The sequence below is a fragment of the Monodelphis domestica genome, chromosome 7 (genome assembly GCF_027887165.1).
Source record: "Monodelphis domestica isolate mMonDom1 chromosome 7, mMonDom1.pri, whole genome shotgun sequence".
NCBI lineage: Eukaryota > Metazoa > Chordata > Mammalia > Didelphimorphia > Didelphidae > Monodelphis > Monodelphis domestica.
This window is the reverse complement of record NC_077233.1, coordinates 92,463,118-92,488,038: the sequence shown is the minus strand read 5'-3', so window position 1 is coordinate 92,488,038 and position 24,921 is coordinate 92,463,118. Positions and strand designations below refer to the sequence as shown.

The following is a 24,921-nucleotide window of genomic DNA, read 5'->3' as shown; positions in this document are numbered from 1 at the left end:
AGAAGTATCTGAGGTCAGACAAAACAATTTTAAAAGATGTCAAGGAACCTAAATAGCTATGTAGGCGGATTCTGGCTCACCACCTTGGAGTACAGAGAAACTTTGGTTTTAAACAACAACAACAATAATTTCACAAACAAATTGGCTTCCTTAGATCCTAGGCTGATCAGTACCATGGGTCTTTCTCTTGGGCATTAAGGGGTAGGTAAGGAAGAAAACCTTCTCTAATAAGCATAATGACCCTTTTTTCCACACCCCCCCCAAGTAAATGCAATTACCACCCAATATTTAGGATTCCATTCTCCAAAAATACTTACTTTGTGTTAAAAAACATGAGTGTGGTGAGAAGTGTAGAAGGGGAGTGAGCCCCAAGCTGCTTACACTCCCACAGCATCTCCTCTGTCACACGGCTGGGCAGGACATAACCTACAATAAGAGAGTATTGTTATTACATGGATATGGGAGGTGAGTCAGAGACACATGGAACAATCTATGTTGACAGGAGGGAACAAAGTGTAAGAAATGGAATACACAGTATTAAAGATCATGGAGCGGTGATAGCACTTCAAACTTTAGTTCAAGATCTTCTACTTGGTCTTAATAGCTACATTCCTAAAAAAATGTCCTCTGTGCATCAAAAAGCAAATATATTAGGGGATAAAAAGAAGATTGGTTCACAGCAGTGTGGACTATTAATCTCCCCTTGCTAGGCCACAGCAAAGATGACCTCCCCATCTGAATTACTCTTTATAACAGTGTTGAGTACAAGGAGGTATTTGCTCTTGGCTTGCAGAAAGGAAGATCCATAACTGATCAGAGCTACCTGGAACTTCCACTACCTTAGTGAGATAGCCTGTTAAGTGCCTCTTTCCTGTAATGGCGTCTTTAGGCTTCCAGATACTCTCCTTTTCCCAATTTCTTGGTCTCTAGAAACCTTTCTAGAGAACAAGACTACTGGCCCGTTGGCTATTCCAGGCATCTCCACTAGATGGGGATCAACTATAAATATAGGGCCAATGGCCAAGACCCTGGATTAGGTTTGTGTCTTGGCTAATAGTTGGGTGCATACTCACATCTAACTCTCAGTAGAAGGAACACACTCACTATAGTAGATAAAGACACACCTATTATTCACAGGTGTGTATTATTTACAACTTTTGGCTTTTCTCTGAATCTGTTTCCTGTAGCATCCCAAGCATATTCACATCTATGAAATACAGATGACTGTATGATTACTGTGTCTCCAAGCATGAGGCTTTACCGATAAGGTTTGTGAAGGTAACCTTGACCTGATCACTCGACCTATTGCCCAACACAAGCCCATTAACATGTTCGGAGACTTGCCCGGGAAAGCCGGGTTATGTCCTACACGCCCAAAAGGTGTTCCCTCCACTGTACCACCCAATCATGATTGTCTAAGATATGTGATGTAATTGTTATGTGATTAGAGGCATTCCTCTGCCTCCTCATCAATAAAAGCAAGGCAACCCCTGGAATTTTCTCTTTTTAGGAAGGTTCTTTCCCCAGATAGGATCACTGTTTCTCTCTTTCTCCTCCAAGTCCTTTCCTTCCCCGAGGCTGTGACCATCTCGGCCTGCATTCTCTACCTTAATCTCCTCAACCACCTAGTATTCCATTATCCTCATTTTCCGCCTTGAGGAAAATCATAGGGGTTGCCTGCCCTATCCAACTGTCTTTCATTTCCACCCTGGTTCTCGGTCCCTATCTCTCCTCGGTCCCATTACAAAGGTGAGCCCCTTCCCTTGTGGGACCCTGCTGGTCAGGGTAGTTCATTAGGAGCGAACCCACATTTCCAGAAAAAAAAAAAAGGGGGGGGGTACATGTTATGGGCTTAGAAAAATGGAATTAACTCCATAATTTACAGAGTGACTAGAAAGCAGGTAACAGGCTGGCAAACACAAAAAAAATGACTTCAGTGTTTGGAAAGCCCCAGAGGAAAGGTAGGATGTTTCTGAAGGCTTTTCTGGACATACTTCCTCCCATACATGTTCTCTCTGTTCCTTTTATCTAAGTAAGTAATTTTGTCACTTAGCCCATATCACTATGCTTGCTTCACATGAAATAAACTAGAACATATCAATTTAATACAATTCATATCTGGAAGGATTTTAGAGAGTAGATGCTCTTAACATTTTCATTTACCAGATAAAGAAAATGAAGACCTAAACAGAAGAACTGATTGGCCTATGGTTACACAAGTCAGTAGGAAAGCACTTTCGAATCCAAGACCAGCAATGCCAAAATTATTTAAAAAAAAAAAACAAAACCAAAAAACGGACAATCAAAAAATAGGTGAAGTACTTAATAAGTGTTCATCCAATTTGAGTATTATTATGCCATGACTGACGTCTGAATTATTGCAACATTGTCTTAAGCACACAGTAAACCATATGAAAAAGCTTGAGATTTGAAATGCTTTGAAGTTTACGTTTCATGCTGGCATCCCTACACATTTTATGTTGTTCAGCAAAGCTAAGAAGAGTTCCCCACATGACTAGTGATATGAATGCAAAGTATCCTAAGAAGGAAAGGAAAAGACTTGATAACTTGGAAAAAAGAGCAGCTTGGTCCTAAAACTGCCATATTTTTGTTCTTTCTCTTAGAAACTTCAGATAGTGGCAAGAAACAAGATGCTTTAAACAGAAGGGTGACTCACCAAGAGATGTGACTCGAGGCTGAACATCCTTCAGAATTTCATGAAGCCACTCCGTGAACCGAACATAATAAAGATCTGAAAATATGTCATCTACTCGGCCATTTTCAAAAAGATACTACAAAAGAAACAGAGTCACTGTAGAAATAAACAGTCTTCTAAGTTTAGCTCTTTCCAGATATTTATTCCCCCCCAAAAAACAGTAAGAGAAACATTTCCAGATGGTAAGCTTCTTCTAGGTCCAAGGATACTTCCTGGTCACTAGCCACAGGGGTGGGGCGGGGTGATGAGTCTTAGTTTTCATTCAGGCTCCTCTGGGCAGAGCACAGGAGGACTTTCCTGGGGACTTTTCCTACCGTGGAAGTCACAGCTGATGGAGAGTAACAAAATTTCCATCCCAGTTCTGGCCCATGAATTTCAGGTACCCACATGTTTCCTGTGAGGTAGAGTATATTCTGAGGAGGGGCCCTCCAAGAAGGGATTTCTTCCTTTTGTGATCCTCTCATCCACTTCACTGTTCACTGTCTGCAGGAAGCTGAAGGGTTGGCAGTCCAACCCTGCCTTCTGACACTGCCTCCATCATACGATTCTTTCTTCCCTTTTCTGCACTTGTTCTGGATTCTCTCATTAAATGGACATATTCACAAAAACTTAATTTATTTTTCCTTACAAAAAAGATAGAGGTTTAATAAAACCTCTTAGGAAGGCAGATAATCCTTGCCCATAAAACACACAAGCTAAACTGTATAAAGACTAAACAAGGGGCACTTTAGAATTAATTTTCTATATCCTAGCCAGACTGCTTATTCCTCTCTATGCTCTGATAATTTCTTCTCTCAAAATTTCTTGAACTATTCAATTTTTCAATGGATTTTCATAGTTCTAAATCCTATGTTTCAATGGCAACACCATCCCGTTCTTTAGGACCATTATTTACTTTATTATGTACTGATTTTTCACAATCATCCCTGTTAAAGTAAGTATGGCAGTTATTATCATGCCCATTTCACAGAAGGGGCATCTCTGAAAAGGCTCAGAAAGACTCAAGTGACTTACTAGTGGCAGCATGAAACAATGAAGATGCATTAGCTATATTGGCAGAAGACTTGGGTTCAAATCTCATCTAGCACTTGCTACCTGTGTAATTTTGGGCAAATCACACCCCCACTCTAGAGCTCAGCTTCCTCCTCTGTACCTACCTTAGAGTGATAAAGACCTACATTCAAGTCTTGCCTCTGAAACATAGTGGCAGTGTGACGGTGGGCAAATCATTTACCCTCAAGTACCCCCAGGCAACTCTCTAAGTCCCCTATACCAATGAAATCAAAGGTCCTGTTAAAACAAACACAAACACGAGGGAGTTTGGACTAGGTAGCCCCTTTCTGGCACTACTTTAACTATAATCTAGATGAATCAACTCATGACAACTGGGAGATAGATCCCAGAGGAGAACCACGATTTCCTACTTCATCAGGATTATTTTTTACTATCCTTAGCTGCCTGCCACAAACTGTTCTTATATCTGCTTTCTGAAACTCAGGGTGAAAAATTTCTCCCACTACACTTTATAATGAAATGTCATAAATGTACCTAAACCAAAAAACATTTCTGTATTCATGGAAGCAGGGCCATCAATCAAAATATTATGCCTTTTCATTGGTTGGGTAAGAGAAAGGCAGATCACGAGCACAAACCTTGAGTTAAAATGAGCACAAGGGATATCTGTAAAGTATTACATCAATTTCCATTAAACAGTTAAATAAAAAACAAAAGAACTATGAATGAGAAATAAATATCAGATTGATTACCATCATATTATGTTTCCATTAAAAAATCGAAGTATTCAGTTTCAATTAAAACCCCCAACCACTTCTATTATTCTGCCCTCCTGCAATTCCTAGCTAGAATTACAAATAAAATACAACTCTGGGAAGATTTCTGATTCCTACCTTCTGAATACACAGGAAGATATAGTATAGCACATCTGGGTCATAAGGTTCTCCTTCTCCATTTCGAGCCTCCCGTGTCATTAAACATAGACCATAATTCAACTCTGCCACAGCTGAGGAGATGAGATCTTCCTGGAACCTCAGTAGCTGGCGACCTGAAACGGAAGTTACAAAAAAATAGAATGGCTCAGTTGTGCCAGTGAAAAGTCCCCTATTATCAAGCGATAGTCAGAACATGAAAATTTAAGGTTTACAGGAGATTTGTTACAATTAGTTATTACCATAGAGTTTCTTCTTCCTGTTTAATTCCACTCCATTACCAGTTACTTATTATAGGCTGTATAAGAAAAATTACCATTCCTAATTAGAGGTAGACACGGTGGAAATAGTGCTGGCCCTGGAATCAAGAAGACCTAAGCTCAAATTCAGCCTCAGATACATACTAAATAATTGTGTGGCCCTAGGTAAGTCACATAACCTGTCTAGTCAGTTTCCCAAACTGGAAAATGGGGATAATAATAGCACTGACCTCATGAAGAATAAATGAGATATTTGTAAAGTGAGAATTAAATGATATGATATTTGAAGAATGCTTAGCATACTGCCTGACCCATTGTAGATTCTTAAGAAACTCTCCCACTGCCTTCCTTTTATTCCCTATACCAGAGGCTGGCAAAATATTTGCAATTAAGCTCCAAATGCACGACTGTACAGATGGTTTTTCCATACAAAGCCAAGAATTGAAAGCATAGAGACAGAGACCATAGAATGTTTGAGGAATCATATATGGGTATTATAAGACTGGAGAATAAAATAACCAATAGCAACAGAGTGCTTAAAAGATACAAAGGCCTTTATAAAACAGTATTTCATTTGAACTTTATAACTATAGAGAAATAATATAAATATTTATATCTACTTTGGAAATGTGATAATTGAGGCTCAGAAGAGTTAAATGATTTCCCCAGGCCTGATCTTCCAGAAATCACCAACGTGAGGCAACAGTTGGTAATCTCTATTTTATAAGCTCAAACAGACAAGGTAACTCTCTTGATTGGAATACACTCCCAGGTCTTGCTCATTTGCCTCAAAGTGAACTAATTTGCTGTTCAATCTGACTTCCAATATATACATTTCAGACATGTCTACCAAAGAATACAAAACTTCAAATGATTAAGAATAGCTGAAGATTTGGTAATAGGAGGTCCAGGATTCAAATCTGAGCTCAGACACTTCCTAGATGTGTGACTCTCCTCTTCTTAGAAATGACTCTAAGATAGAAGATAAGGGCTTAAAAAACAAAAAAAAAGTTTCCCCACCCCTAAATGAGTGGTTAGGAATAAAGTTTTGATATTTATAAAGCCTAAATTATCTGCAATGTCTTCTGTGATCAGTTTCTTTGAAGCTCTTCAAGTCATTTGGCAGTGATAATTTTTTTCTCAAAGAAATGGGCAATATAATGGGAGTAATCCAGGAAGGGAATACAAAAAATAATCTATCCTACAAGATTTGCTTTTGTTGCCTCCCTTCTTTCATCCCCTGCCCTCTTATAGGCCAACAGTAAAAAGTAAGTTGGTAGCCAAACTTTCTAGCCCCAAACACTTACGGCCAATGGGTGCCAATCGGTTCTGAGCATCCTTCTCAAGTTCAGCATTCTTTGTCTGGGCCCAGCTTTTCCAAACCTCAAGACCTTCTTCTGGCTTTAGAGAATTAGGGAGTAGGAGCTCTGGTGAAGGCTGTGGCTGGGCTTGTGGCTCAACTTCAGCAACTTGGACGGTCTGAGCCTGTGACAGATAATTCACAAAGGGTTATGATCATGAGCTCTCAGAAATCAGATGAGCACTATCAATGAGCTACTACCTGTTACCTTGGGTAAGTTCTTTCTCCACTTAGGTCTCAGTTTCCTCATCTATGAAAAGAAGGGGTTGAACTAGATCAGGGGGTTTTAATCTGGTCTGTAAAAATTTGGGTTTTTTGTTTTGGAAAAAAAAAAACAACATTTGGTTAATTGTACTTCAGTAATCAGTTTCCTTTGTAATTTTATGTATGTTATTTTATGCATTTAAAAACATTATTCTGAGGACTCCATGGGCTATACCGTACTGCCGTATGAGTTCATGATACAAAAAAGTTTAAGAATCTCTGGGCTAGGTGATCTCTAAGGTCCCATCAAAATCTATGATCCTAAGGCTATCATTAAAACAAACTATAACACAAACATCATCCTTCTCTGATATATTAGGCTTAGGCATACAGCTCATCCCTGTGGGCTATTTTACATGCAAGTATCTACCAGAAGTCTTTCTAATTTTTCAGTGAAAACATTCTTTAGGCCCTTAACAGGGCCTTCAGCAAAATCAGCATTACTTGTTATAGCTATCAAATAACTTTCTTACAGCTGACATTCCCAATAGAATAAATTCTAAAATTATATTGCCTTGGATCAAACAGGAAAGAAAGTACAGACTGCAGATGAGAAATAACTAAAGCTTTATCTATCTTCTCCACATGGATGAAAAAAAGGACAGTCTTTCACTCAGGATACTTTAAGTTTATACAGGGAGGATGCCCTCTGCTGGATAAAACACAGACTTCTATCCTGGAAACAAATTGCCATTAGAAAGAAGCAAATAGCCTCAGAGTATGTAGACACCAAAAAATTTCCACAATTTTCTATTGGAGCTAAAAACCAATGATAGTTTGAAATAGGATCTTTGGTAACAGTTAACTTGTAGCAAAAGTCAATCTTAGACTTTCCGCATATTTCCTTTACCTTAGATTTTTTAAAAAAAATTTGTTTTCTTCCTCCTATAACCTTCCATACCATCTAACAAAACATACTAGGATGTCACAGATTGCAAAATAGCTCAGGCCTGATTGACAATTTATTTACTCTGGGACTGACAAGAGGAAGCCCAATTGATCTGCCCAAAATCATACACGTAATAAATTAGCAAAGCTGGGATTTAAATGGACATCTTTTGACCTCTAACTTGAGATTCTTTTCATTATACCAGCATACTTTGTCTAAATAAATGGATTTGCATATGAAGATTCAAAGTTATTTCTCTTTGGCTTAATTTTCTCATCTCTAAAATGATCAATCTGTACTAGATGACCATTTCAAGAAACAACGACTAATTTTAGACAAGAACAAAGAGAAACATGATCATACTTTATTACTAAGTCAAAAGCTGAACAATGTTTCTTTTTTTCTAGTCAACAAAGTTTCTCACAAAAAAAGTGGGAGGAAAGTCATAACATTCTAGGGTTGACAATGGAATGTAGATGCATTTGCAGCAATCCATTTTCTTCCATATATGTTTTACATCTTAATTGATTTTGGCTCTCAGAAATATATAATGCAAAAAAGATTCTTAAATTAAAATTTCCTTCTTATTTTAGCTATAGTATACAATAAAGGACATAAAAGAGTTTTTTTTTTTTAATAAGATAGATGCCTGGAGGTTCCAGCAAAAACCTAAAAATAGCACCATATGGAAAAAAAGGATTGAGAAACCCAGTGAAGAATTATAGCAAATAACTTCTTCTACTGAATAATTATACAGGTTAGCCAGAAGCCTATAGGTAATAGGAAAGATCTAGTGCCAGAAAAGCCAATAATCTTGCTTAGGCAAACCAGCTAAGAGCTGTTCAGAAGAATTAGTGGTGGGCCAGATACCTGTATAGACTGGAAGATCTCCTGAGAAAGCCTCAAGGTAGTTGAAAACCTTTAAAACTAACAGGAAAAAAAGACAGCAGTATGGTATGTCTATACTCTGAGATCCACAGCCCTTAGTCATGACATGTCATTACAGGACTCTAAAGTTCTATGAGCCCTAAACCTTAGAAGGGCCAAAAGTATTAACAGGGATGGGGAGGTCATCTTAGGAACCCAGTACTGAAACCAAGTAGGGCCAATAACCAGACCCAAAAGCAAAGCAGGGAATGATGGAGCCAGGGGAGCCAGGCACTGGCACAAGGTTCCCAATTCAAAAAATAAAAGTTGAAGATGAATAAATCAAAGAAGATATCAAGCACTACAAGAAAATCACGAAGATCCAAAGGTATATGTGGATATGATCTGGAGGATTTCTATATGAACTGGGAGAACCTTAATGAACTGATGCAGAGTGAAATGAGCAGAACAAGGAGAACAGTGTACACATAAAGTAAAACACTGTAGAACAATCCAATGTAAGGGACTTTGTTACTAGTAGCAATGCAATAATCCAAGACACTCCTGAAGGACTTATAGGAAAGAATGTTAACCACATCGAGAGAAAGAACTATGGGGGTAGAAATGCAAAAGAACATATGACATCACTTATCACGTGTATATATGGGTATGTGATTTGGGGTTTAGGCTTTAGAAGATTGCTCTATAGCAAAAATGAATAATACAGAAATAGTTATCAAGTGATGACATTTGTACAACCCAGTGGAATTGCTTGTAGATGTAGAACACTTTTTCATGTGCTTATTAATAGTTTTGATTTCTTTGGCTGAGAACTGCCTGTTCATGTCCCTTGCCCATTTATCAATTGGAGAATGGCTTGATTTTTTGTACAATTGATTTAGCTCTTTGTAAATTTGAGTAATTAGACCTTTGTCAGAGGTTTTTATGAAGATTGTTTCCCAATTTGTTGCTTCCCTTCTGATTTTAGTTACATTGGTTTTGTTTGTACAAAAACTTTTTAATTGGATGTATTCCAGATTATTTATTTTGCATTTTGTGACTCTTTCTAAGACTTGCTTGGTTTTAAAGTCTTTCCCTTCTCAAAGGTCTGACATGTATACTATTCTGTGTTCGCCTAATTTTCTTATAGTTTCCTTCTTTATGTTCAAGTCATTCACCCATTTTGAATTTATCTTGGTGTAGGGTGTGAGGTATTAGTTTAAACCTAATCTTTCCCACACTGTCCTCCAATTTTCCCAGCAGTTTTTATGAAATAGTGGATTTTTGTCCCAAAAGCTGGGATCTTTGGGTTTGTCATATACTGTTTTGCTGAGGTCACTTACCCCAAGTCTATTCCACTGATCCTCCTTTCTGTCTCTTAGCCAGTACCAAATTGTTTTTGATGACCGCTTCTTTATAATATAGTTTGAGATCTGGGACTGCAAGGCCCCCTTCCTTTGTATTTTTTTTTCATTATTTCCCTGGATATCCTTGATCCTTTGTTCTTCCAAATGAACTTTGTTATGTTTTTTTCTAGATCAGTAAAAAATTTTTTTGGAATTTCCAGGGGCATGGCACTAAATAGATAGATGAGTTTGGGTAGGATGGTCATTTTTATTATATTGGCTCGTCCTACCCATGAGCAGTTAATGTTTTTCCAATTGTTCAAGTCTAGTTTTAGTTGTGTGGAGAGTGTTTTGTAGTTGTCCATAAAGTTCCTGTGTTTGTCTTGGGAGATAGATTCCTAAGTATTTTATTTTGTCTAAGGTAATTTTGAATGGGGTGTGACTCTAAGTCTTGCTTGGTTTTAAAAATCTTTCCAACCAATCTCCTTAATGAATATAGATGCAAAAATCTTAAATAGGATACTAGCAAAAAGACTCCAGCAAGTCATCACAAGGGTTATTCAATATGACCAGGTAGGATTCATACCAAGAATGCAAGGAGGTTCAATATTAGGAAAACCATCCACATAATTGAACATATTAATAAGCAAACTGACAAAAACCACATGATTATCTCAATAGATGCATAAAAAGCCTTTGATAATATACAACACCCATTCCTATTGAAAACACTAGAAAGTATAGGAATAGAAGGGCCTTTCCTTAAAATAATACGGTATATATCTAAAACCATCAGCAAACATCATCTGCAATGGGGATAAACTAGAAGCCTTACCAGTAAGATCAGGAGTGAAAGTAGGATGCCCATTATCACCTCTATTATTTAACATTGTACTAGAAATACTAGCAGTAGCAATTAGAGAAGAAAAAAAAATTGAAGGTGTTAAAATTGGCAATGAGGAGACCACTTCTTGCAGATGACATGATGGTCTACTTAAAGAATCCTAGAGAATCAATTAAAAAGTTAGTGGAAATAATAAGCAACTTTGTTCTTTGAATGTTTGATAGAATTCACTTGTGAATCCATCAGGCCCTTGGGGATTTTTTGTTTGGGAGTTCTTTGATGGCCTGTTCAATTTCTTTTTCTGATATGTGTAACCTGCTAATGGTGGTTACAAAAAGGGATTTTTCCTTTGTGGGTTGGGACTCGAGAAGAAGGGAGGAGTCTGAGAATATGAGTGAAGAATGAGAGACACAGAAAAGCAAAGCATGTGGCCAAGAGAGGCCTTAGTAAAGAGACAGTAGTGGAGAGAGAGAGGGAGAGGGAGGGAGAGGGAGAAAGAGGGAGAGGGAAAGGGAGAGAGAGAGAAAGAGAATGAATCACGCCTTTATCCCAGGCTTTATTAGGGATTGCCAGGATCAATGACCACATAACAAAGCATAGATAATTCAGATTGGATGACAAGGTGAAGGTGATGCCTTTTGGGCGTGTACCTTTCAACCTGCACTTTCTCAGAGGACTCTAAGCCAAAATGTTAATGAGTTTGTCTTAGGCAACAGGCCACATGGCTAGGTCAAGATTTCATTCACAAATATCAGAGTATCACCTTGTATCTGAAGACACAGTAACCATACAATCATTCATATTTCATAGATGTGAATATGCTTGGAATGCTACAATATGGGATTATTTAAGAATTCTATTTCTTCTGTTAATCTAGGCAATTTATATTTTTGTAAGTATTCATCCATATCACCTAGATTGGCATATTTATTGCCATATAATTGGGCAAAATAGTTTTTAATGATTGTCTTAATTTCCTCTTCACTGGAGGTGAGTTCTCCCTTTCCATCCCTGATACTGTTAATTCGATTTTCTTCTTTCTTCTTTATTAGATTGACCATTATTTTGTCTACTCTTATTTTTTTCAAAATACTAGCTTCTTCTAGTCTTATTTATTAGTTCAATAGTTCTATCATTTTTTATTTTATTAATTTCTCCCTTAATTTTTAGGATCTCTAATTTGGTTTTCTTCTGTGTGTGTGTGTGTGTGGGGTAATTTGTTCGCTTTCAAGTTTTTTGATTTGCATGTCCAATTCATTGACCTCTGCCCTCCCTAATTTGTTAATATATGAACTCAAGGATATAAATTTTCCCCTGAGTACTGTTTTGGCTGCATCCCATAGAGTTTGAAAGGATGTCTCATCATTGTCATTTTCTTCAGTGAAATTATTAATTGTTTCTATGATTTGTTCTCTGAGTAGTTGTTTTTTAATTTCCAATTAATTTTTGATTTGGCTCTCAATGTACCCTTACTGATAATTATTTTTATTATATATTATATATATTATAATTATTTTTATTCCCTTATCTGAAAAGGTTGCATTTATTATTCCTGCTTTTCTGCAGTTGTATGCCATCTTTTTATGACCAAAAATATGGTCAATTTTTGTGAATGTGCCTTGTGCTGCTGAAAAGGTGTATTCCTTTTTATCCCCATTTCTTTTTCTCCATATATCTACTAACTCTAATTTTTCTAAGATTTCATTCACCTCTTTTACCTCTTTCTTATTTATTTTTTAATTTGATTTATCTAAATTTGATAGTGGTAGGTTCAGGTCTCCCACTAGTATAGTTTTACTACCTATTTCCCCCTTCAATTCTACTAGTTTTTCCATTAGAAAATTTGGGTGCATTTGGTACATTCATGTTGATTAGTGATATTTCCCCATTATCTATACTCCCTTTTATCAGGATGCATTTATCTTCCCTATCCCTTTTAATCAGGTCTATTTTACTTTGGCTTTGTCAGATATCATGATTGCAACTCCTGCCTTCTTTCTGTCAGTTGAGGCTCAACAGGTCTTGCTCCACCCTTTAATTCTGACCTTGTGAGTATCTACTCACCTCATATATGTTTCTTGTACACAACATATGGTGGGATTCTGGATTCTAATCCACTCTCCTATTCGTCTAGGTTTTATGGGTGAGTCCATCCCATTCACATTCAAAGTTATGATTGTCACTTTTGAATTCCCTAGCATTTTGATATCCTCTCCTAGTTCTGACCTTCCTTCTTTTGCTATATCCTTTTAAACCAGTGGTTTACTATTACTCAATCCCCCATTCCCCTCTCTTGATATGCTTCCCTTTTTGGCCATTCCCTTTTTGTTCCCTTCTTGTTTTTTGTTTATTTTTTAGGGTCTGTTAAGTTTCCTCCCTCCTCTCCTTCCCTCCCCCCTACCCCCCCCCAGTTTTCCCTTCTTCCTTACCCTGTAGGATAAGATAGACTTCAAGATTCCAATGGATCTAGTTGTTCTTCCCTCTCAGAATTGATTTCACTAAGAGTGATATTCGAGTATTACTTATTAGCACTCTCTTCCTCTCCCTCTTATAAGAGTATTCTTCCCCTCCCCTTCCCATGTATAGCTTTGTGTGACAAAGATTATTCTATTTATTTTATTTCTTCATGTATCTCTTAGTACCATCATTGATTCCCCCTCACCCCCCTTTTTTGCATATCATTTTATAGCCTTTAATGCCATAATCTTTTCCTCTTAATGATTCTTCTAATTACTACAATAATGAAAAGTTTTTGTGAGTTACAAATAACATTTCCCCGATATATTAATATATATAGTTTGATCTAATTGTATCCCCTGAAGAGTTTGATTAATTAAAAACAAAACAAAACATTTTTTCTCCTTTCCCCTCTCTTTCCTATTTACTTCTTCATGTTTCTCTTGATCTTTGTGTTTGGATATCAAACTTTGCACTTAGTTCTGGTCTTTTCCTTACAAATACTTGGAAATCTTCTATTTTGTTGAATGCCCATACTTTCCCCCTGGAAGTAGTCAGTTTTGATGGATAGGTGATTCTTGGTTGAAGACCCAGTTTTCTTGCCTTCCTGAATATCGTGTTCCAAGTCACTTGTCAGTGAGATATTTTATGTTTTCTTCTATTTTGTCTTTTGACCATGCTTTATTAATTTTTGCTGTTTTTCAAGATCATTGGTTTCCAGTTGTTCAATTTTGGTCCTTAAGACATGGTTTTCTGCTTTAATCTTTTGGTACTCAGCCATGATTTCATTTTTTTGGGGAACCATTTCCCATTTTTCTTTCCAGAAGTCTTCCATCTTTTTGATGATAAGCTCCATTTGAGATTCTTCCAGGGCTTGTGGACAGTTTCAGCCCCCCCCCCCCCTTCAGTTTTGCCTTCATTTGAATTTCGTCCAGTGTTCCCTCTGTAGCCTGGGTTTTCCTCCATAAAAATTCTCGAGGGTCACAGTCTTCTTTTTGTTATTTTTGGAAGAATTTTGAGGCTCCTGTGCACAATTAGCCATTTTTCCTGGGTGTTTTCCCTTTCCTCTTTAGTCAGAAATCCGAGTCAGCTGGGCAGCTTCTCTGTGTATGGAGTTAAGGAGCAAGGATTATGCCTAAAGCAAGCTATCCTTTGCAGCTCTTCTCGGTGCTTCCTTCCGAGGGGCACCCAGGGTCTGTGCTCTATCACCCACATGGTTTTCCGGTCCAGCTGTCCCCAAGGGTGGTTCTCCAATGGTCTTGCTCGCTCCAGAAGCACTCCTCACTCACTGGGGGGGGGAGACACACTGGATACGGGCACCTAAGGTCTGAAATCCCTTGTTTGCTGGGGTTTCCCGCCAAGCTGCTTTCGGGGGTGGGTTCCACACGGTTCTAGTCCACTCTCAAGGACCCAGAGGTGTCCCTTGCTCACTTCAAGGGTGCCCCTTGCTTGCTCATCTTGGCATGTGCTGGCTCTATAGGTGGGGTTGGGGGAGGGTGGGTCGGCTCATGTTTGGGTGGAAGCCCTTTCACCCTCTTATAGACTGGAAAAGCCCCAATCCCATGCACCTTCAATGCTGCGCCCCACTATATAGTTCCTCCACTCCTCTGAAAATGGTTCTTAAGGTCTTTGGGGGTAGTCCTTGGTGTGTGCTGGGGAGGGTAAGTGACTCGCTTTGAGACTACCGCCATGCTTACCCAGAAGTCCAAGATAAAATCTTAAATGCTGTTTTGATGTGCATTTCTCTTATTAGCAGTGATCTGAAACTTTCTTTAGAAAACTATTCTTATCCTTTGACTATGTATTGATTGGTTTTATATATGTATATAGTTTATGCCTTAAATACAAATCAGAGAAATTTAATAAAGATTTATTCCTACTATTCCACCACTTAACTTCTTATCTGAGGTCCATTAATTTTACCTATACAGAAGATTTTCAGTTTCATGTAATTATCTGCTTTATCTTTGAATTATCTCTATTCCTTGTCTGAGAATACATCCTCTAACCATACCTGTGAGAGGTAATATGATCTGCTTTTCTTCTAATTTTTAAAATAATATGATCCTTAATATAAAGGTCATGTATCCATTTAGAATGTATTGTGGAACATGGTGTATAGTGTTGGTCTAAGCCTAATTTCGCCAGAATACTTTCTAGTTTTCCCAGAATTTTTATCATATAGAGGTAATTTCTAAGCTTTCCACTTAATCAAACATTGGATTATTGGGTTCCACTGTCTCTGATTCTCCCTTGCCTCAACTATCCCACTGATCAAGTTATCTAGTTTTTAACCATTGTGAGATGGTTTTGATGAGTTTTACTTTAAAATATAGTTAACTATGGAAATGCTGTTCCCTCTTTGTCTCTACCTCTTTTCATAATCTGTCTGTTTTAGATCTTTTCTTTTTTCCAAATGAATTGTTACTATTTATTATTTTATCACGTTCTATGTGTTCCTTTGAATTTATTAGTCTACCTCTAAAAGTGTAAATTAATTTTGTTAGTATTGTCATTGAAATTATATTCGCATGGCCCAGCCAGGAAAGCTGAATATTCCCTCCACTATTGTTAGTTAAGGAGGACTTTCCAAATGAATTCATACAAGTTTTATGTGCTCTAATACTTTGACTCGAGATATTTTATGTATTTTGCAATTATTTGTAATGGGAGTTCTCTTTCTATTATCTTTTTATTCACTTATGGTTAGCCTGAATATATATATATATATATCCCCCAAATTTAATTGATTAATTTAGAGTAGGAGTACAAAAATCATGTTCTTTCCCACCCCTCCCATAGCCGATGCACAATCCCACTGGGTTTTGTAAACCTCAAAATTCCCTTTTACATGTGTCACTGGTCCAGACCTATTTCCATATTATTGATACTTGCACTAGAGTAATCATTTAGGGTCTTTATCCCCAATCATATCCCCATTGACCCATGTGATCAAGCAGTTGTTGTTCTTCTGTGTTTCTACTTCCACAGATCTTCCTCTGAATGTGGATAGTGTTCTTTTTCATAAGTCCTTTGTGAATTTCAAAACTACTCAACCCTGTTCAAACCATTCTTTAGAGGATGGGATTTGGCTATTTCCTGATCAATAACAACCAGAATCAGGTCTTGGAAACTACAATCTCCACCCTACTCAGGGTAACAGGATTTAGGAAGGGCTGCAGTAAAGCTCAAGATTAAATTATTTGAGAATGTGGCCTTCAACAGACATGTGCAAAGGGGACAGACCTCTGGGCGGTCCTGGGTGAAGCTCTTTTCTTTGCCTCCCTTTGGCCTAGCAGAGGGGTTATTCATTCATTCTCATTCTCTCTCATTCATCTCTCTCATTCACTCTCTCTCTCTCACCTTTCTTCCTCCTGTTAGTAATTAAAAGCTCCATAAAAGGTTGACTGCTGACTTGAGTTTTCATTTAGGAATTATATAGCTGAATTCCTTGGCGACCTTAAATTAATATATATGTCTTTTAATGTGATTTCCATATCACACCTTCAGAATTGTCCTGGGTCATTGCATTGCTACTTGTAGAGAAGTCCATTATGTTCAATTGTACCAAAGTGTATCAGTATCTGTGGTTCTGCTCCTTTCACTCTGCATCATTTCCTGGAGGTTGTTACAGTTCCCATGGAATTCCTCCACTTTATTATTCCTTTGAGCACAATAGTATTCCATCACCAACATATACCACAATTTGTTCACCTATTCCCCAATTGAAGGGAATCCCCTCATTTTCCTATTTTTCACCACCACAAAGAGTGCAGCTATGAATATTCTTGTACAAGTTTTTTTCCTTATTAACTCTTTGGGGTACAGACCCAGCAGTGCTATGGCTGGATCAAAGGGTAGGCAGTCTTTTAGTGCCCTTTGGGCATAGTTCCAAATTGCCTTCCAGAATGGTTAGATCAATTCACAACTCCACCAGCAATGCATTAATGTCCAATTTTGCCACATCCCCTCCAACATTTATTACTTTTCTTTACTGTCATGTTAGCCAATCTGCTAGGTATGAGGTGGTACCTCAGAGATGTTTTGATTTGCATTTCTCTGATTATAAGTGATTTAGAACATTTTTTTCACATGTTTTGGGGGTTTATCTTGAGCTCCAGTGCTCCATGGAACACATTATTCCATTCCCTCCCCTGTCCTGGGTGCCCAATGCAATTTATTGGATATCATATTTCCTTCTGCTGTTAATGTTTTCAGTATTGGTTTATACACTTATTTTCAAGGTCTTTGAGTTTTTCTTCTTCCTGAGATCTTTGGTAATATCAGGCTTTTCCTTTATTTCCAAATACTGTTCAATTTCTACCTCCTTCCCATTTGATAGCAGTTTCCCTGAGGACTGGATCTCAAAGCATCCTAGACCTCTTTCAAAATGGGTGCATTCCCAGTTCACTAGCCTAGATCTCTGACTCAGGTAACTTCTAGGGACAGAATTCGTGGCAGCTAGATGTAAAGTTCTTTCCCTCAAGTTTAGTGAAGTGTCACACAGTTCCCCTCTCCCAACATGTTTTGTTCCATTTTCTTTGTTCCTTAGTTCTTTGCCCAGGATCACAAAGCACTGTCACCCCACTATTACAACCTGAGCAAATTTCTGCTGTTTGAAATTGGATCTCCTGGATACTTGGAAAAGAGGGGATTTAGGACACAGAGTTGAGCTAAAGAACTGAGCAAATTTCTGTTTTTTTTGGTGTTTAGGTCTCCAAACCACTGAGAAAGGAGGGAGGTGGGTCAAGGTGTGGAGGTGAATTCTATTGTAAATTTATATGCTGCCTTATGCAGGCTTGCTGTGGAAAAACATGGTGAGTTCAGGATGTTGTAAGGAAGAGAGGATTTGAGCATATGAAGTGGGTCTGCAGAGAGATGCAGATGCAGAGAAAAAATTCTAGAATGTGGGGGGAAAAGTGTGAGACAGTTAACTGGACCTGGGGTCTTTTTCTGGTTTGACCTGGAGGGACTGGCTGCTTTCCCTTTGTAGCTGTTTCTTCTTTGTCTTTCCCATCTTATCTGCTCGCCTGTTGTCATCTACTGAGCTTCCTGGTGCGATCTTGAACCATTTGGGCCATCTGTAAAATTAGGTCTGGAGTCCTTTTGGATCCAGGACTTCTCCCAGTTCTGCCAAACTGCCAAAACTCACTGCCTCTATTACCATCAAAAGGGGGAGGGGGGGGTTTAGTGTAGATTTATCCATCAGGGACTGGATTCTTTATACAGATAGGTAAGAATTAGGTTAGCTCAAATCTGTGAAGACTCTCAGTGACAAAACATTTAGATTTGGGGGAGCTTTAGGTAGTTGTTATTAGCTTAAGAGTATCCAAATCCCCTTTTCACCTTTCCTGGTCATAATAAATCCAACATCCATCCCTGTTATACAGTAGTCTGTGTTTATTACTTCAGGACAGGCTCTGCCTGGACTGGGCCTGTTAGCTTATCAAGCCACAGTCAACCTAGGGACACTGATACTGATACTGATACTGGCCCTATCTGAACCCTCTAATCCCATTCCCAAACCACCATCCACTACAGTTTGGTGAGCTAGGTAGGATGGGAAAGGCAAGGTAGAAACAGCCACAAAGGGAAAGCAAATCCTCTCTTCCTTACAACAAGGAGTAGGGGGTGTTGAATGAGCACTCATTAAAGTTTAATGAATATTTATCTTCATCAAGTTTTAACACTGTTTAGGTCCTTAATTTTTGAAAGGTCACAGAGATAGGATAAAATGTCAAATTCTCCATCTTGTTGATCATAGGACCCTTGTAATAGAATATTATTGCATAACAAATAATATAAGAAATTCAGGTAAATATTATAAGGCTTTTTAAAACTCAGTTCATACATGTGGATAATTCAGTTATCCAGAATAAGTACAAACAGGAAAATAGATATAGATATAGTATATATATTTAAATATGTAGCTACAGTAATATAAATGAAAAACAAAACAAAAACCATTGACATGAAATGTTATCTTATGAGAGCTAGAGATGGTTAGGCTCTAAAGGCAGGAGGCACTATTATCAGAACTTCCCCTGAAAATACTTTAAATTGTCCATAGTATACTCTATTATACTATTTATTTAAATAGTTTAATTTTAATTTAATTTATACTATTTAAATAACCATAGCTGGAAAGTAGCTACAGTTTCCAAAAGAAAGCAGGAAATATCAGATAAGAGCTGGATCTAAGATAGATGCCATAGAAATAATTGAATGAAATTTAAAAATTTTCATTATTCCCAGTTAAGCCACTGATAAAAAAGGGGACAGGAAGTCATCTAATCAAAGAGAACTAACACTAAAATAGGTGAAGACTTAACTGGCAGAAAAATTGATTAGGGGGTAAATTGCTCTTCAAAGAGGTATCAAATTAAAAAAGAACCTGATATCTGGGCAGCAGCATACTGACTTAGAAAAACATTATTTTCCATTCTCTGTAACGCATTGTATCTTTCTTTATTTTGTTAAGCTTTTCTCAATATATTTTCATCTGGTTTTGACCACACTCCAGAGTTTTATAGGCACTGGCTGAGTCTGACACCTCTGGTGTGGAACAATAGAGAGAAACAAAATGGATTTGTAGTCCAGAAGACTTGGTGCAAAACCCTGACTCTTCTAGCAGTATCAGATTTCAAATTGTATAAAGCACCAATCATCAAAACAATCTGGTCCTGGCTAAGGAACAGAATGGTAGATCAATGGAATAGATTTGATACACAATAAACAGGGGTAAATGACCATAGGATAAACCCAAAGATCCCAGTTTTTGGAATAAGAACTCATTCTTTAACAGAAACTGCTGGGAAAAGTAGAAAACAGTATGGCAGAAGCTACGTATAGACCAATATATTACACTATATGAAGATATGGTCAAAATATATGATCTAGATATAATGAATAATACCATAACTATAATAGGGGAACACAGAATAGTTTACCTGGAAGATCTTTGGAGAAGGGAAAATTTTATGAACAAAGAGACAGAGTATTATAAAATATATAATTGAACAAGCAGTTTTCATTTGAAAAAAAAAAAACAAGCCATCAATAATCATATGAAAAAATGTTCTAAATCACTCCTGATTAAAGAAAATACAAGTTAAAACAACACTGAGGTACCACCTCACATCTATATGATTGACCAATATGGCAGTAAAATAAAGTGGTAAATGGTGGAGGAGATGTGGCAAAACTGAGATGGTGGAGTTGTGAACTGATCCAATCATGCTGGAGGACAATTTGGAACTATGCTCAAAGGGCTATAAAACTGTGCACATACCCTTTGATCTGATAATGCCATCACTAGGTGTGAATCTTAAAATTTCTCAGACTTGTGAATCTTAAAAAATTCTCAGACTCTACCTTAGAACATTTGGTTAGGACCATTCCCCATTTTAAAACAATGAAGGAACTTTGATCAGGAATGTGGGAACTCTAACATTACTCCACCTATACTTAGGCATACTTTAGGGGAAGATAAAGTTGTAAACTCCTGATTAAACAATGAAAAGTCCCCAACCCATACTTAAAGTGAAGCAAGAACCCTTAAGCTAAGTCTATTTTTAGATCTAATACAAAGGGGTGCTAAGTACCTATGAAGATCAAATTAATCAGGCAACTTGCAAAGGACAAGATTAGTCTACTCAGGTGTGAATTACTCAAAAGTTTTAGTCTATTCAGGTGTGAATTAAGAATGGTCAATCCTTTGGAAAAGTGTACTGTGATTGGTAGACGTAGAAATTTAGAAGTGACATAGGAGAAAATTTTCTATAAAAGGAAGGGGTTTGGAAATCTGGCCTCAGCCACTTCCTAGCTGTGTGACCCTGGGCAAGTCACTTGACCCCCATTGCCTAGCCCTTACCACTCTTCTGCCTTGGAGCCAATACACAGTATTGACTCCAAGGTAAGGGTTTCCAAAAAAAAAAAAAGGAAGGGGTTTGGGCCTCTGAGTAAAAAATTCAGCTTTGGAGCTCAATTGTAGGTCAGGAGTCAGAGGAGGCTGCTGGAGCTCTCTCTCTCTCTCTCTCTCTCTCTCTCTCTCTCTCTCTCTCTCTCTCTCTCTCTCTCTCTCTCTCTCTCTCTCTGGCTGAACTGAGGGCAGCTTCCTGAGCTAAACTGGAGGGTCTCTCTGAACACTAGAGTTTTGCTTGGAAGGATCTTGTGGTGAGTTGATAAAAGACCGATTAGTCTCTCTCTTAAGGCTCAGGCCTAGGCCATGTTAGCCTAGGCCCTTCATACTATATTTCTCTTATTCTCTCTCCTTTTCCTTAATTCCTTTATTTGTATTAATTAAAATCTCCATAAAACCCAACTGACTTGGGTATTTCATATTTGGGAATTTTCCCCATGGCAACCACTTTTATTTTTGATATAAAATCAAGACACTAAAATTATCTTTACAGTTTTGACAATTCAAAGTCTTAAAACCATATTTTCGCGGTCAGTTTATGGCAACCACTCTTTTGTCTGTAACATAGGTCTATATCCCAAAAAGATAATAAAAGAGGGAAAAGGACCCACGTCTACAAAAATATTTATAGCTGCTCTTTTTGTGGTAACAAAGAATTAGAAATTGAGGAAATGTCCATCAATTGGGGAATGGCTAAACAAATTGTGGTACATGTTTGTTATGGAATACTATCATGCTATAAGAAATGATAAGCAAGATGATTTCAGAAAAAGCTAAAAGATCTGCAGGAATTGCTGCAGAGTGAAATAAGCAGAATGGGAACATTATACACAGCAACAGCAATATTAGATGATAATCATATATGAAAACTTGACTACTTTCAGCAATGCAATGATCTGCGACAATCCTAAAGATGTATGACAGGGAATATTATCCATCTCCAGAGAAAGAACTGTTGTAGTCATCGATCACATCAGTTTATTTTTGGTTTTATTTTGGGGTTTTGGTTATATATGACTTTGCTCTTACAACAATGACCAATATGGAGGTGTTTTGCATGACAATAAAAAAGAAAAATAAAAAATTTATAGACATAGCCCCAGGAAAATACCCCCCCCCCCAAAAAAAACCCTGCCTCTGATACTTACTAGACACCTGGGAAAGTCACTTAACCAATCTGTGCCTCTGTAAACTTAGGGTGTGGAGTCTTCACACCTAAATGTGACTATATTGGACCAGCAAACATCTTTTTTTTTTTTTATTGCTACAGAATGCTAGAATGGTCAATGAAGACTGTCCCACTGATTAGGGCTACCAGTTCAAGCAAAATACATGTCAGAAGGAATAATAGAGGAAATTCTAAAATTACTCTCAGCCTGGAGATGCTCACATCAAGAAAGAGATCTGGGAACTAAAGATCAACTCAGTAAACAGCATATTTATCTCTCATGCTCAATGGTAAAAAGAGTGAGCATCGGCATGATTTTAATTATTCTCTCTTTTAGCAGTGTCTCCCTCCTTTCAGAAGAAAGGTGAGACTATGGATTTAGAATGTTTCTGCCTACACTGGCAGATGTCAATGCCTCAGTAAACTTTAAATGTTTTTCTATGTTCAAGAAATGGTTATTTTGGTCCGTTGGAGAACCAAAGATAATTTTTAAAAAAGGAAAAGTAATAAATTGACATTTGGGACTGGTAAACATCTAACTCAAATTATTGTGTAAACTTCTCTGCCTCAGTCAATAATATACTGAAATGTTAGGTTAACAAACATCAACAACTGCTGCAGGACTGTCCAAAAAGGTAAGATTCCTTTTCCATCACTGTTTAAATCACTGAGGCTTTTTTATTTGCTGCTTTCCAACAAGTATGGCAGATTCTGGCTGAGAATAAGAAAACAAAGTAGGTAGGGGAAGGAGGGAATAATTTAAAATGTTTTACAGTTTAAGAAAATTCAAAGTGATATTTTGACTAAATCTCCAGCACCAATTCTTTCCAGGATATTTGGTAAATGAGAGACTTAATTCCTTTCATCTGATTAATTAGTAGTAGCTCTCTGGCATTCCTTCTTCCCAGGAAGCTAGATAGAATACTATCTGGGCCTGGAGTCAGGAAGACTCGATTTCAAATCTGGCCTCAAGCATTTACTAGCTGTGTGACCCTGGGAAAATCATTTAATCTCTCTGGTCCTCAATTTTTCCAACTATAAAATGAAGATAATAGCACCTCTCTCACAGGGTTGTAGTGATAATTAAATGAAATAATATTTGTAAGGCATTTAACATAGGGCCTGGCACATAATAGGCATTTAATAAATTTAATAAATTTATATTTAATAAATTAAATAAATTTAATGAATGTTGAGATTACAATAAACATATAGTGATTAGAGTAGCAGCATGGAAAAGTGGCTGAAGACGGTTTCAATTACTGCCTCAGGAACATACTGAACAAATCACTTCATTCAATGTTTCAGGCATCTGCCCAAGACTCTTTGTCTGCACTGGCAGAGGAGGTGTCTTCATTGGGGTAGGGGTAGGTTCAGGGGTGGGGTGGGGTGTGTCTTATATCAGTGAGATCAGGGACCCACAGCCTTTCCCTACATCATGACTAGTTCCTAGGGTAGTGTAGTACCTCCACCCCTACTGCCAAAATAAGAAGCTGAGAGAGAGTTATTTTGCCCAAGTGAGGAAATAGACCAAGTCTAGTTTAATTCAATTTAGACATATTAAAAAGTGCCTCTTATGTACTGAGGCACTGAGCTAAGGTTGCAGGTATAAAGGCAGAAACTAGAAAGAAATGGTCAAAATAGTCCCTTCTTTCAAGGAGTTTATATATGACTAAGGAAATACAGGTGACTACAGAAATGTAAAGAGGGAGAAGATTAGCTGAGGCAGTCAAAAGTAGGCTTTAGAGAAGATTTGGCTCTAGAAGCTGAGCCTGAGGAATGTAAAGATGGTGAGGAGGAAGAGCACTGCCAGAAATGTCAGTATGCAGAAATAGATTGAAGCAGTAGATGGAAAGGAAAACACTGTGGGAGTCAGTAGTGATCTAGTTTGGCCTGAACATGTGGAGTAAATGGAGGAGGATGTGCAATAATGGCAAAAAGGAAGGCTGGAGTAAGACTATAGAAAGCCTAAAGTGATAGACTGATATCCTAGATATGATGAGAAGCATCTGAAGGTTATTGAGCAGAAGAGTCTGCACCTTAGAAAGATTATTTTGGCAGCTTTATGAAGAATTAATTAAAAAAGAAAACAATAGAAGTAGGGAGACCAAAATATAGTTTTGGCGAATTTTGATGAGGATCTGAATTAAGATTTTGGTAGAGTTAGGTACAGATATTAAAGATGTTTTGAGCAACCAATTGGATATAAAATCACATGGAGGAAGAAAAATTGAAGTTGGCTTCAAGGTTACAAAAACCTTCATGCATGTGAGAGGATGGTGTCCTTCAACATTAATTAGTGTTTGGAAGAGAGACCTAATTAGGGGCAGGAGAGATTATGTCCTAGATATAATGAAATTACAATGTTGTGATGAAACATGCTATCCATCTCTAGATAGCAAGGTAATGGGCTTAGATTGAAGATTAAAGCATATGGGAATTTGTTTTGCTCTACTATACATATTTGTAATAGATTTTGTTTTTCTTATTTTCTCAATGGGAAAGATAGGGTAAGATGAGAGGGAGAGAATGCAAAAATGAAAAAAAAAGAAATTACAATGTTGAAAGGAAGTTCAAGTGGTAATCTGGTGAGATAGGACCAAAATACAAGATAAAATAGGGTGACAGATATAGATGTCACAATTGTCTGCATATAGAAGATAACTGAACCTGAGAAAGATAAGACCACCAAGGGAGATTGTAAATTAGAGGTGAAAGCCCAAAACAGACCTTTGAACACTCACACCTGGAGGGTAAGGAAAGATGATGATTTAGCAAAGAAGAATGAGGAGTGAGTAGACTGGCAAGAGAACCAGGAGAAGAGCAGAGTAAAAAAAGGAAAAGGGGGGCCAGCTGGGTGGCTCAGTGGATTGAGAGCCAGGC

General features: G+C 37.6%; 1 protein-coding gene across 3 annotated transcripts in view; it reads right to left on the bottom strand.

The window, feature by feature from the left end:
• Positions 1-24,921, bottom strand: part of QRICH1 (glutamine rich 1) — a 68,586-nt gene that overhangs the window by 2,251 nt on the left and 41,414 nt on the right. For all 3 annotated transcript variants that reach the window (XM_007499833.3, XM_001367708.4, XM_056805084.1), the window contains 4 exons: positions 6,230-6,407; positions 4,624-4,778; positions 2,678-2,792; positions 318-426 (listed from right to left, as the gene is read on the bottom strand). In XM_007499833.3, coding sequence (XP_007499895.1) covers positions 318-426; positions 2,678-2,792; positions 4,624-4,778; positions 6,230-6,407 — 557 coding nt within the window. The remainder of the gene's footprint in view (positions 1-317; positions 427-2,677; positions 2,793-4,623; positions 4,779-6,229; positions 6,408-24,921) is intronic.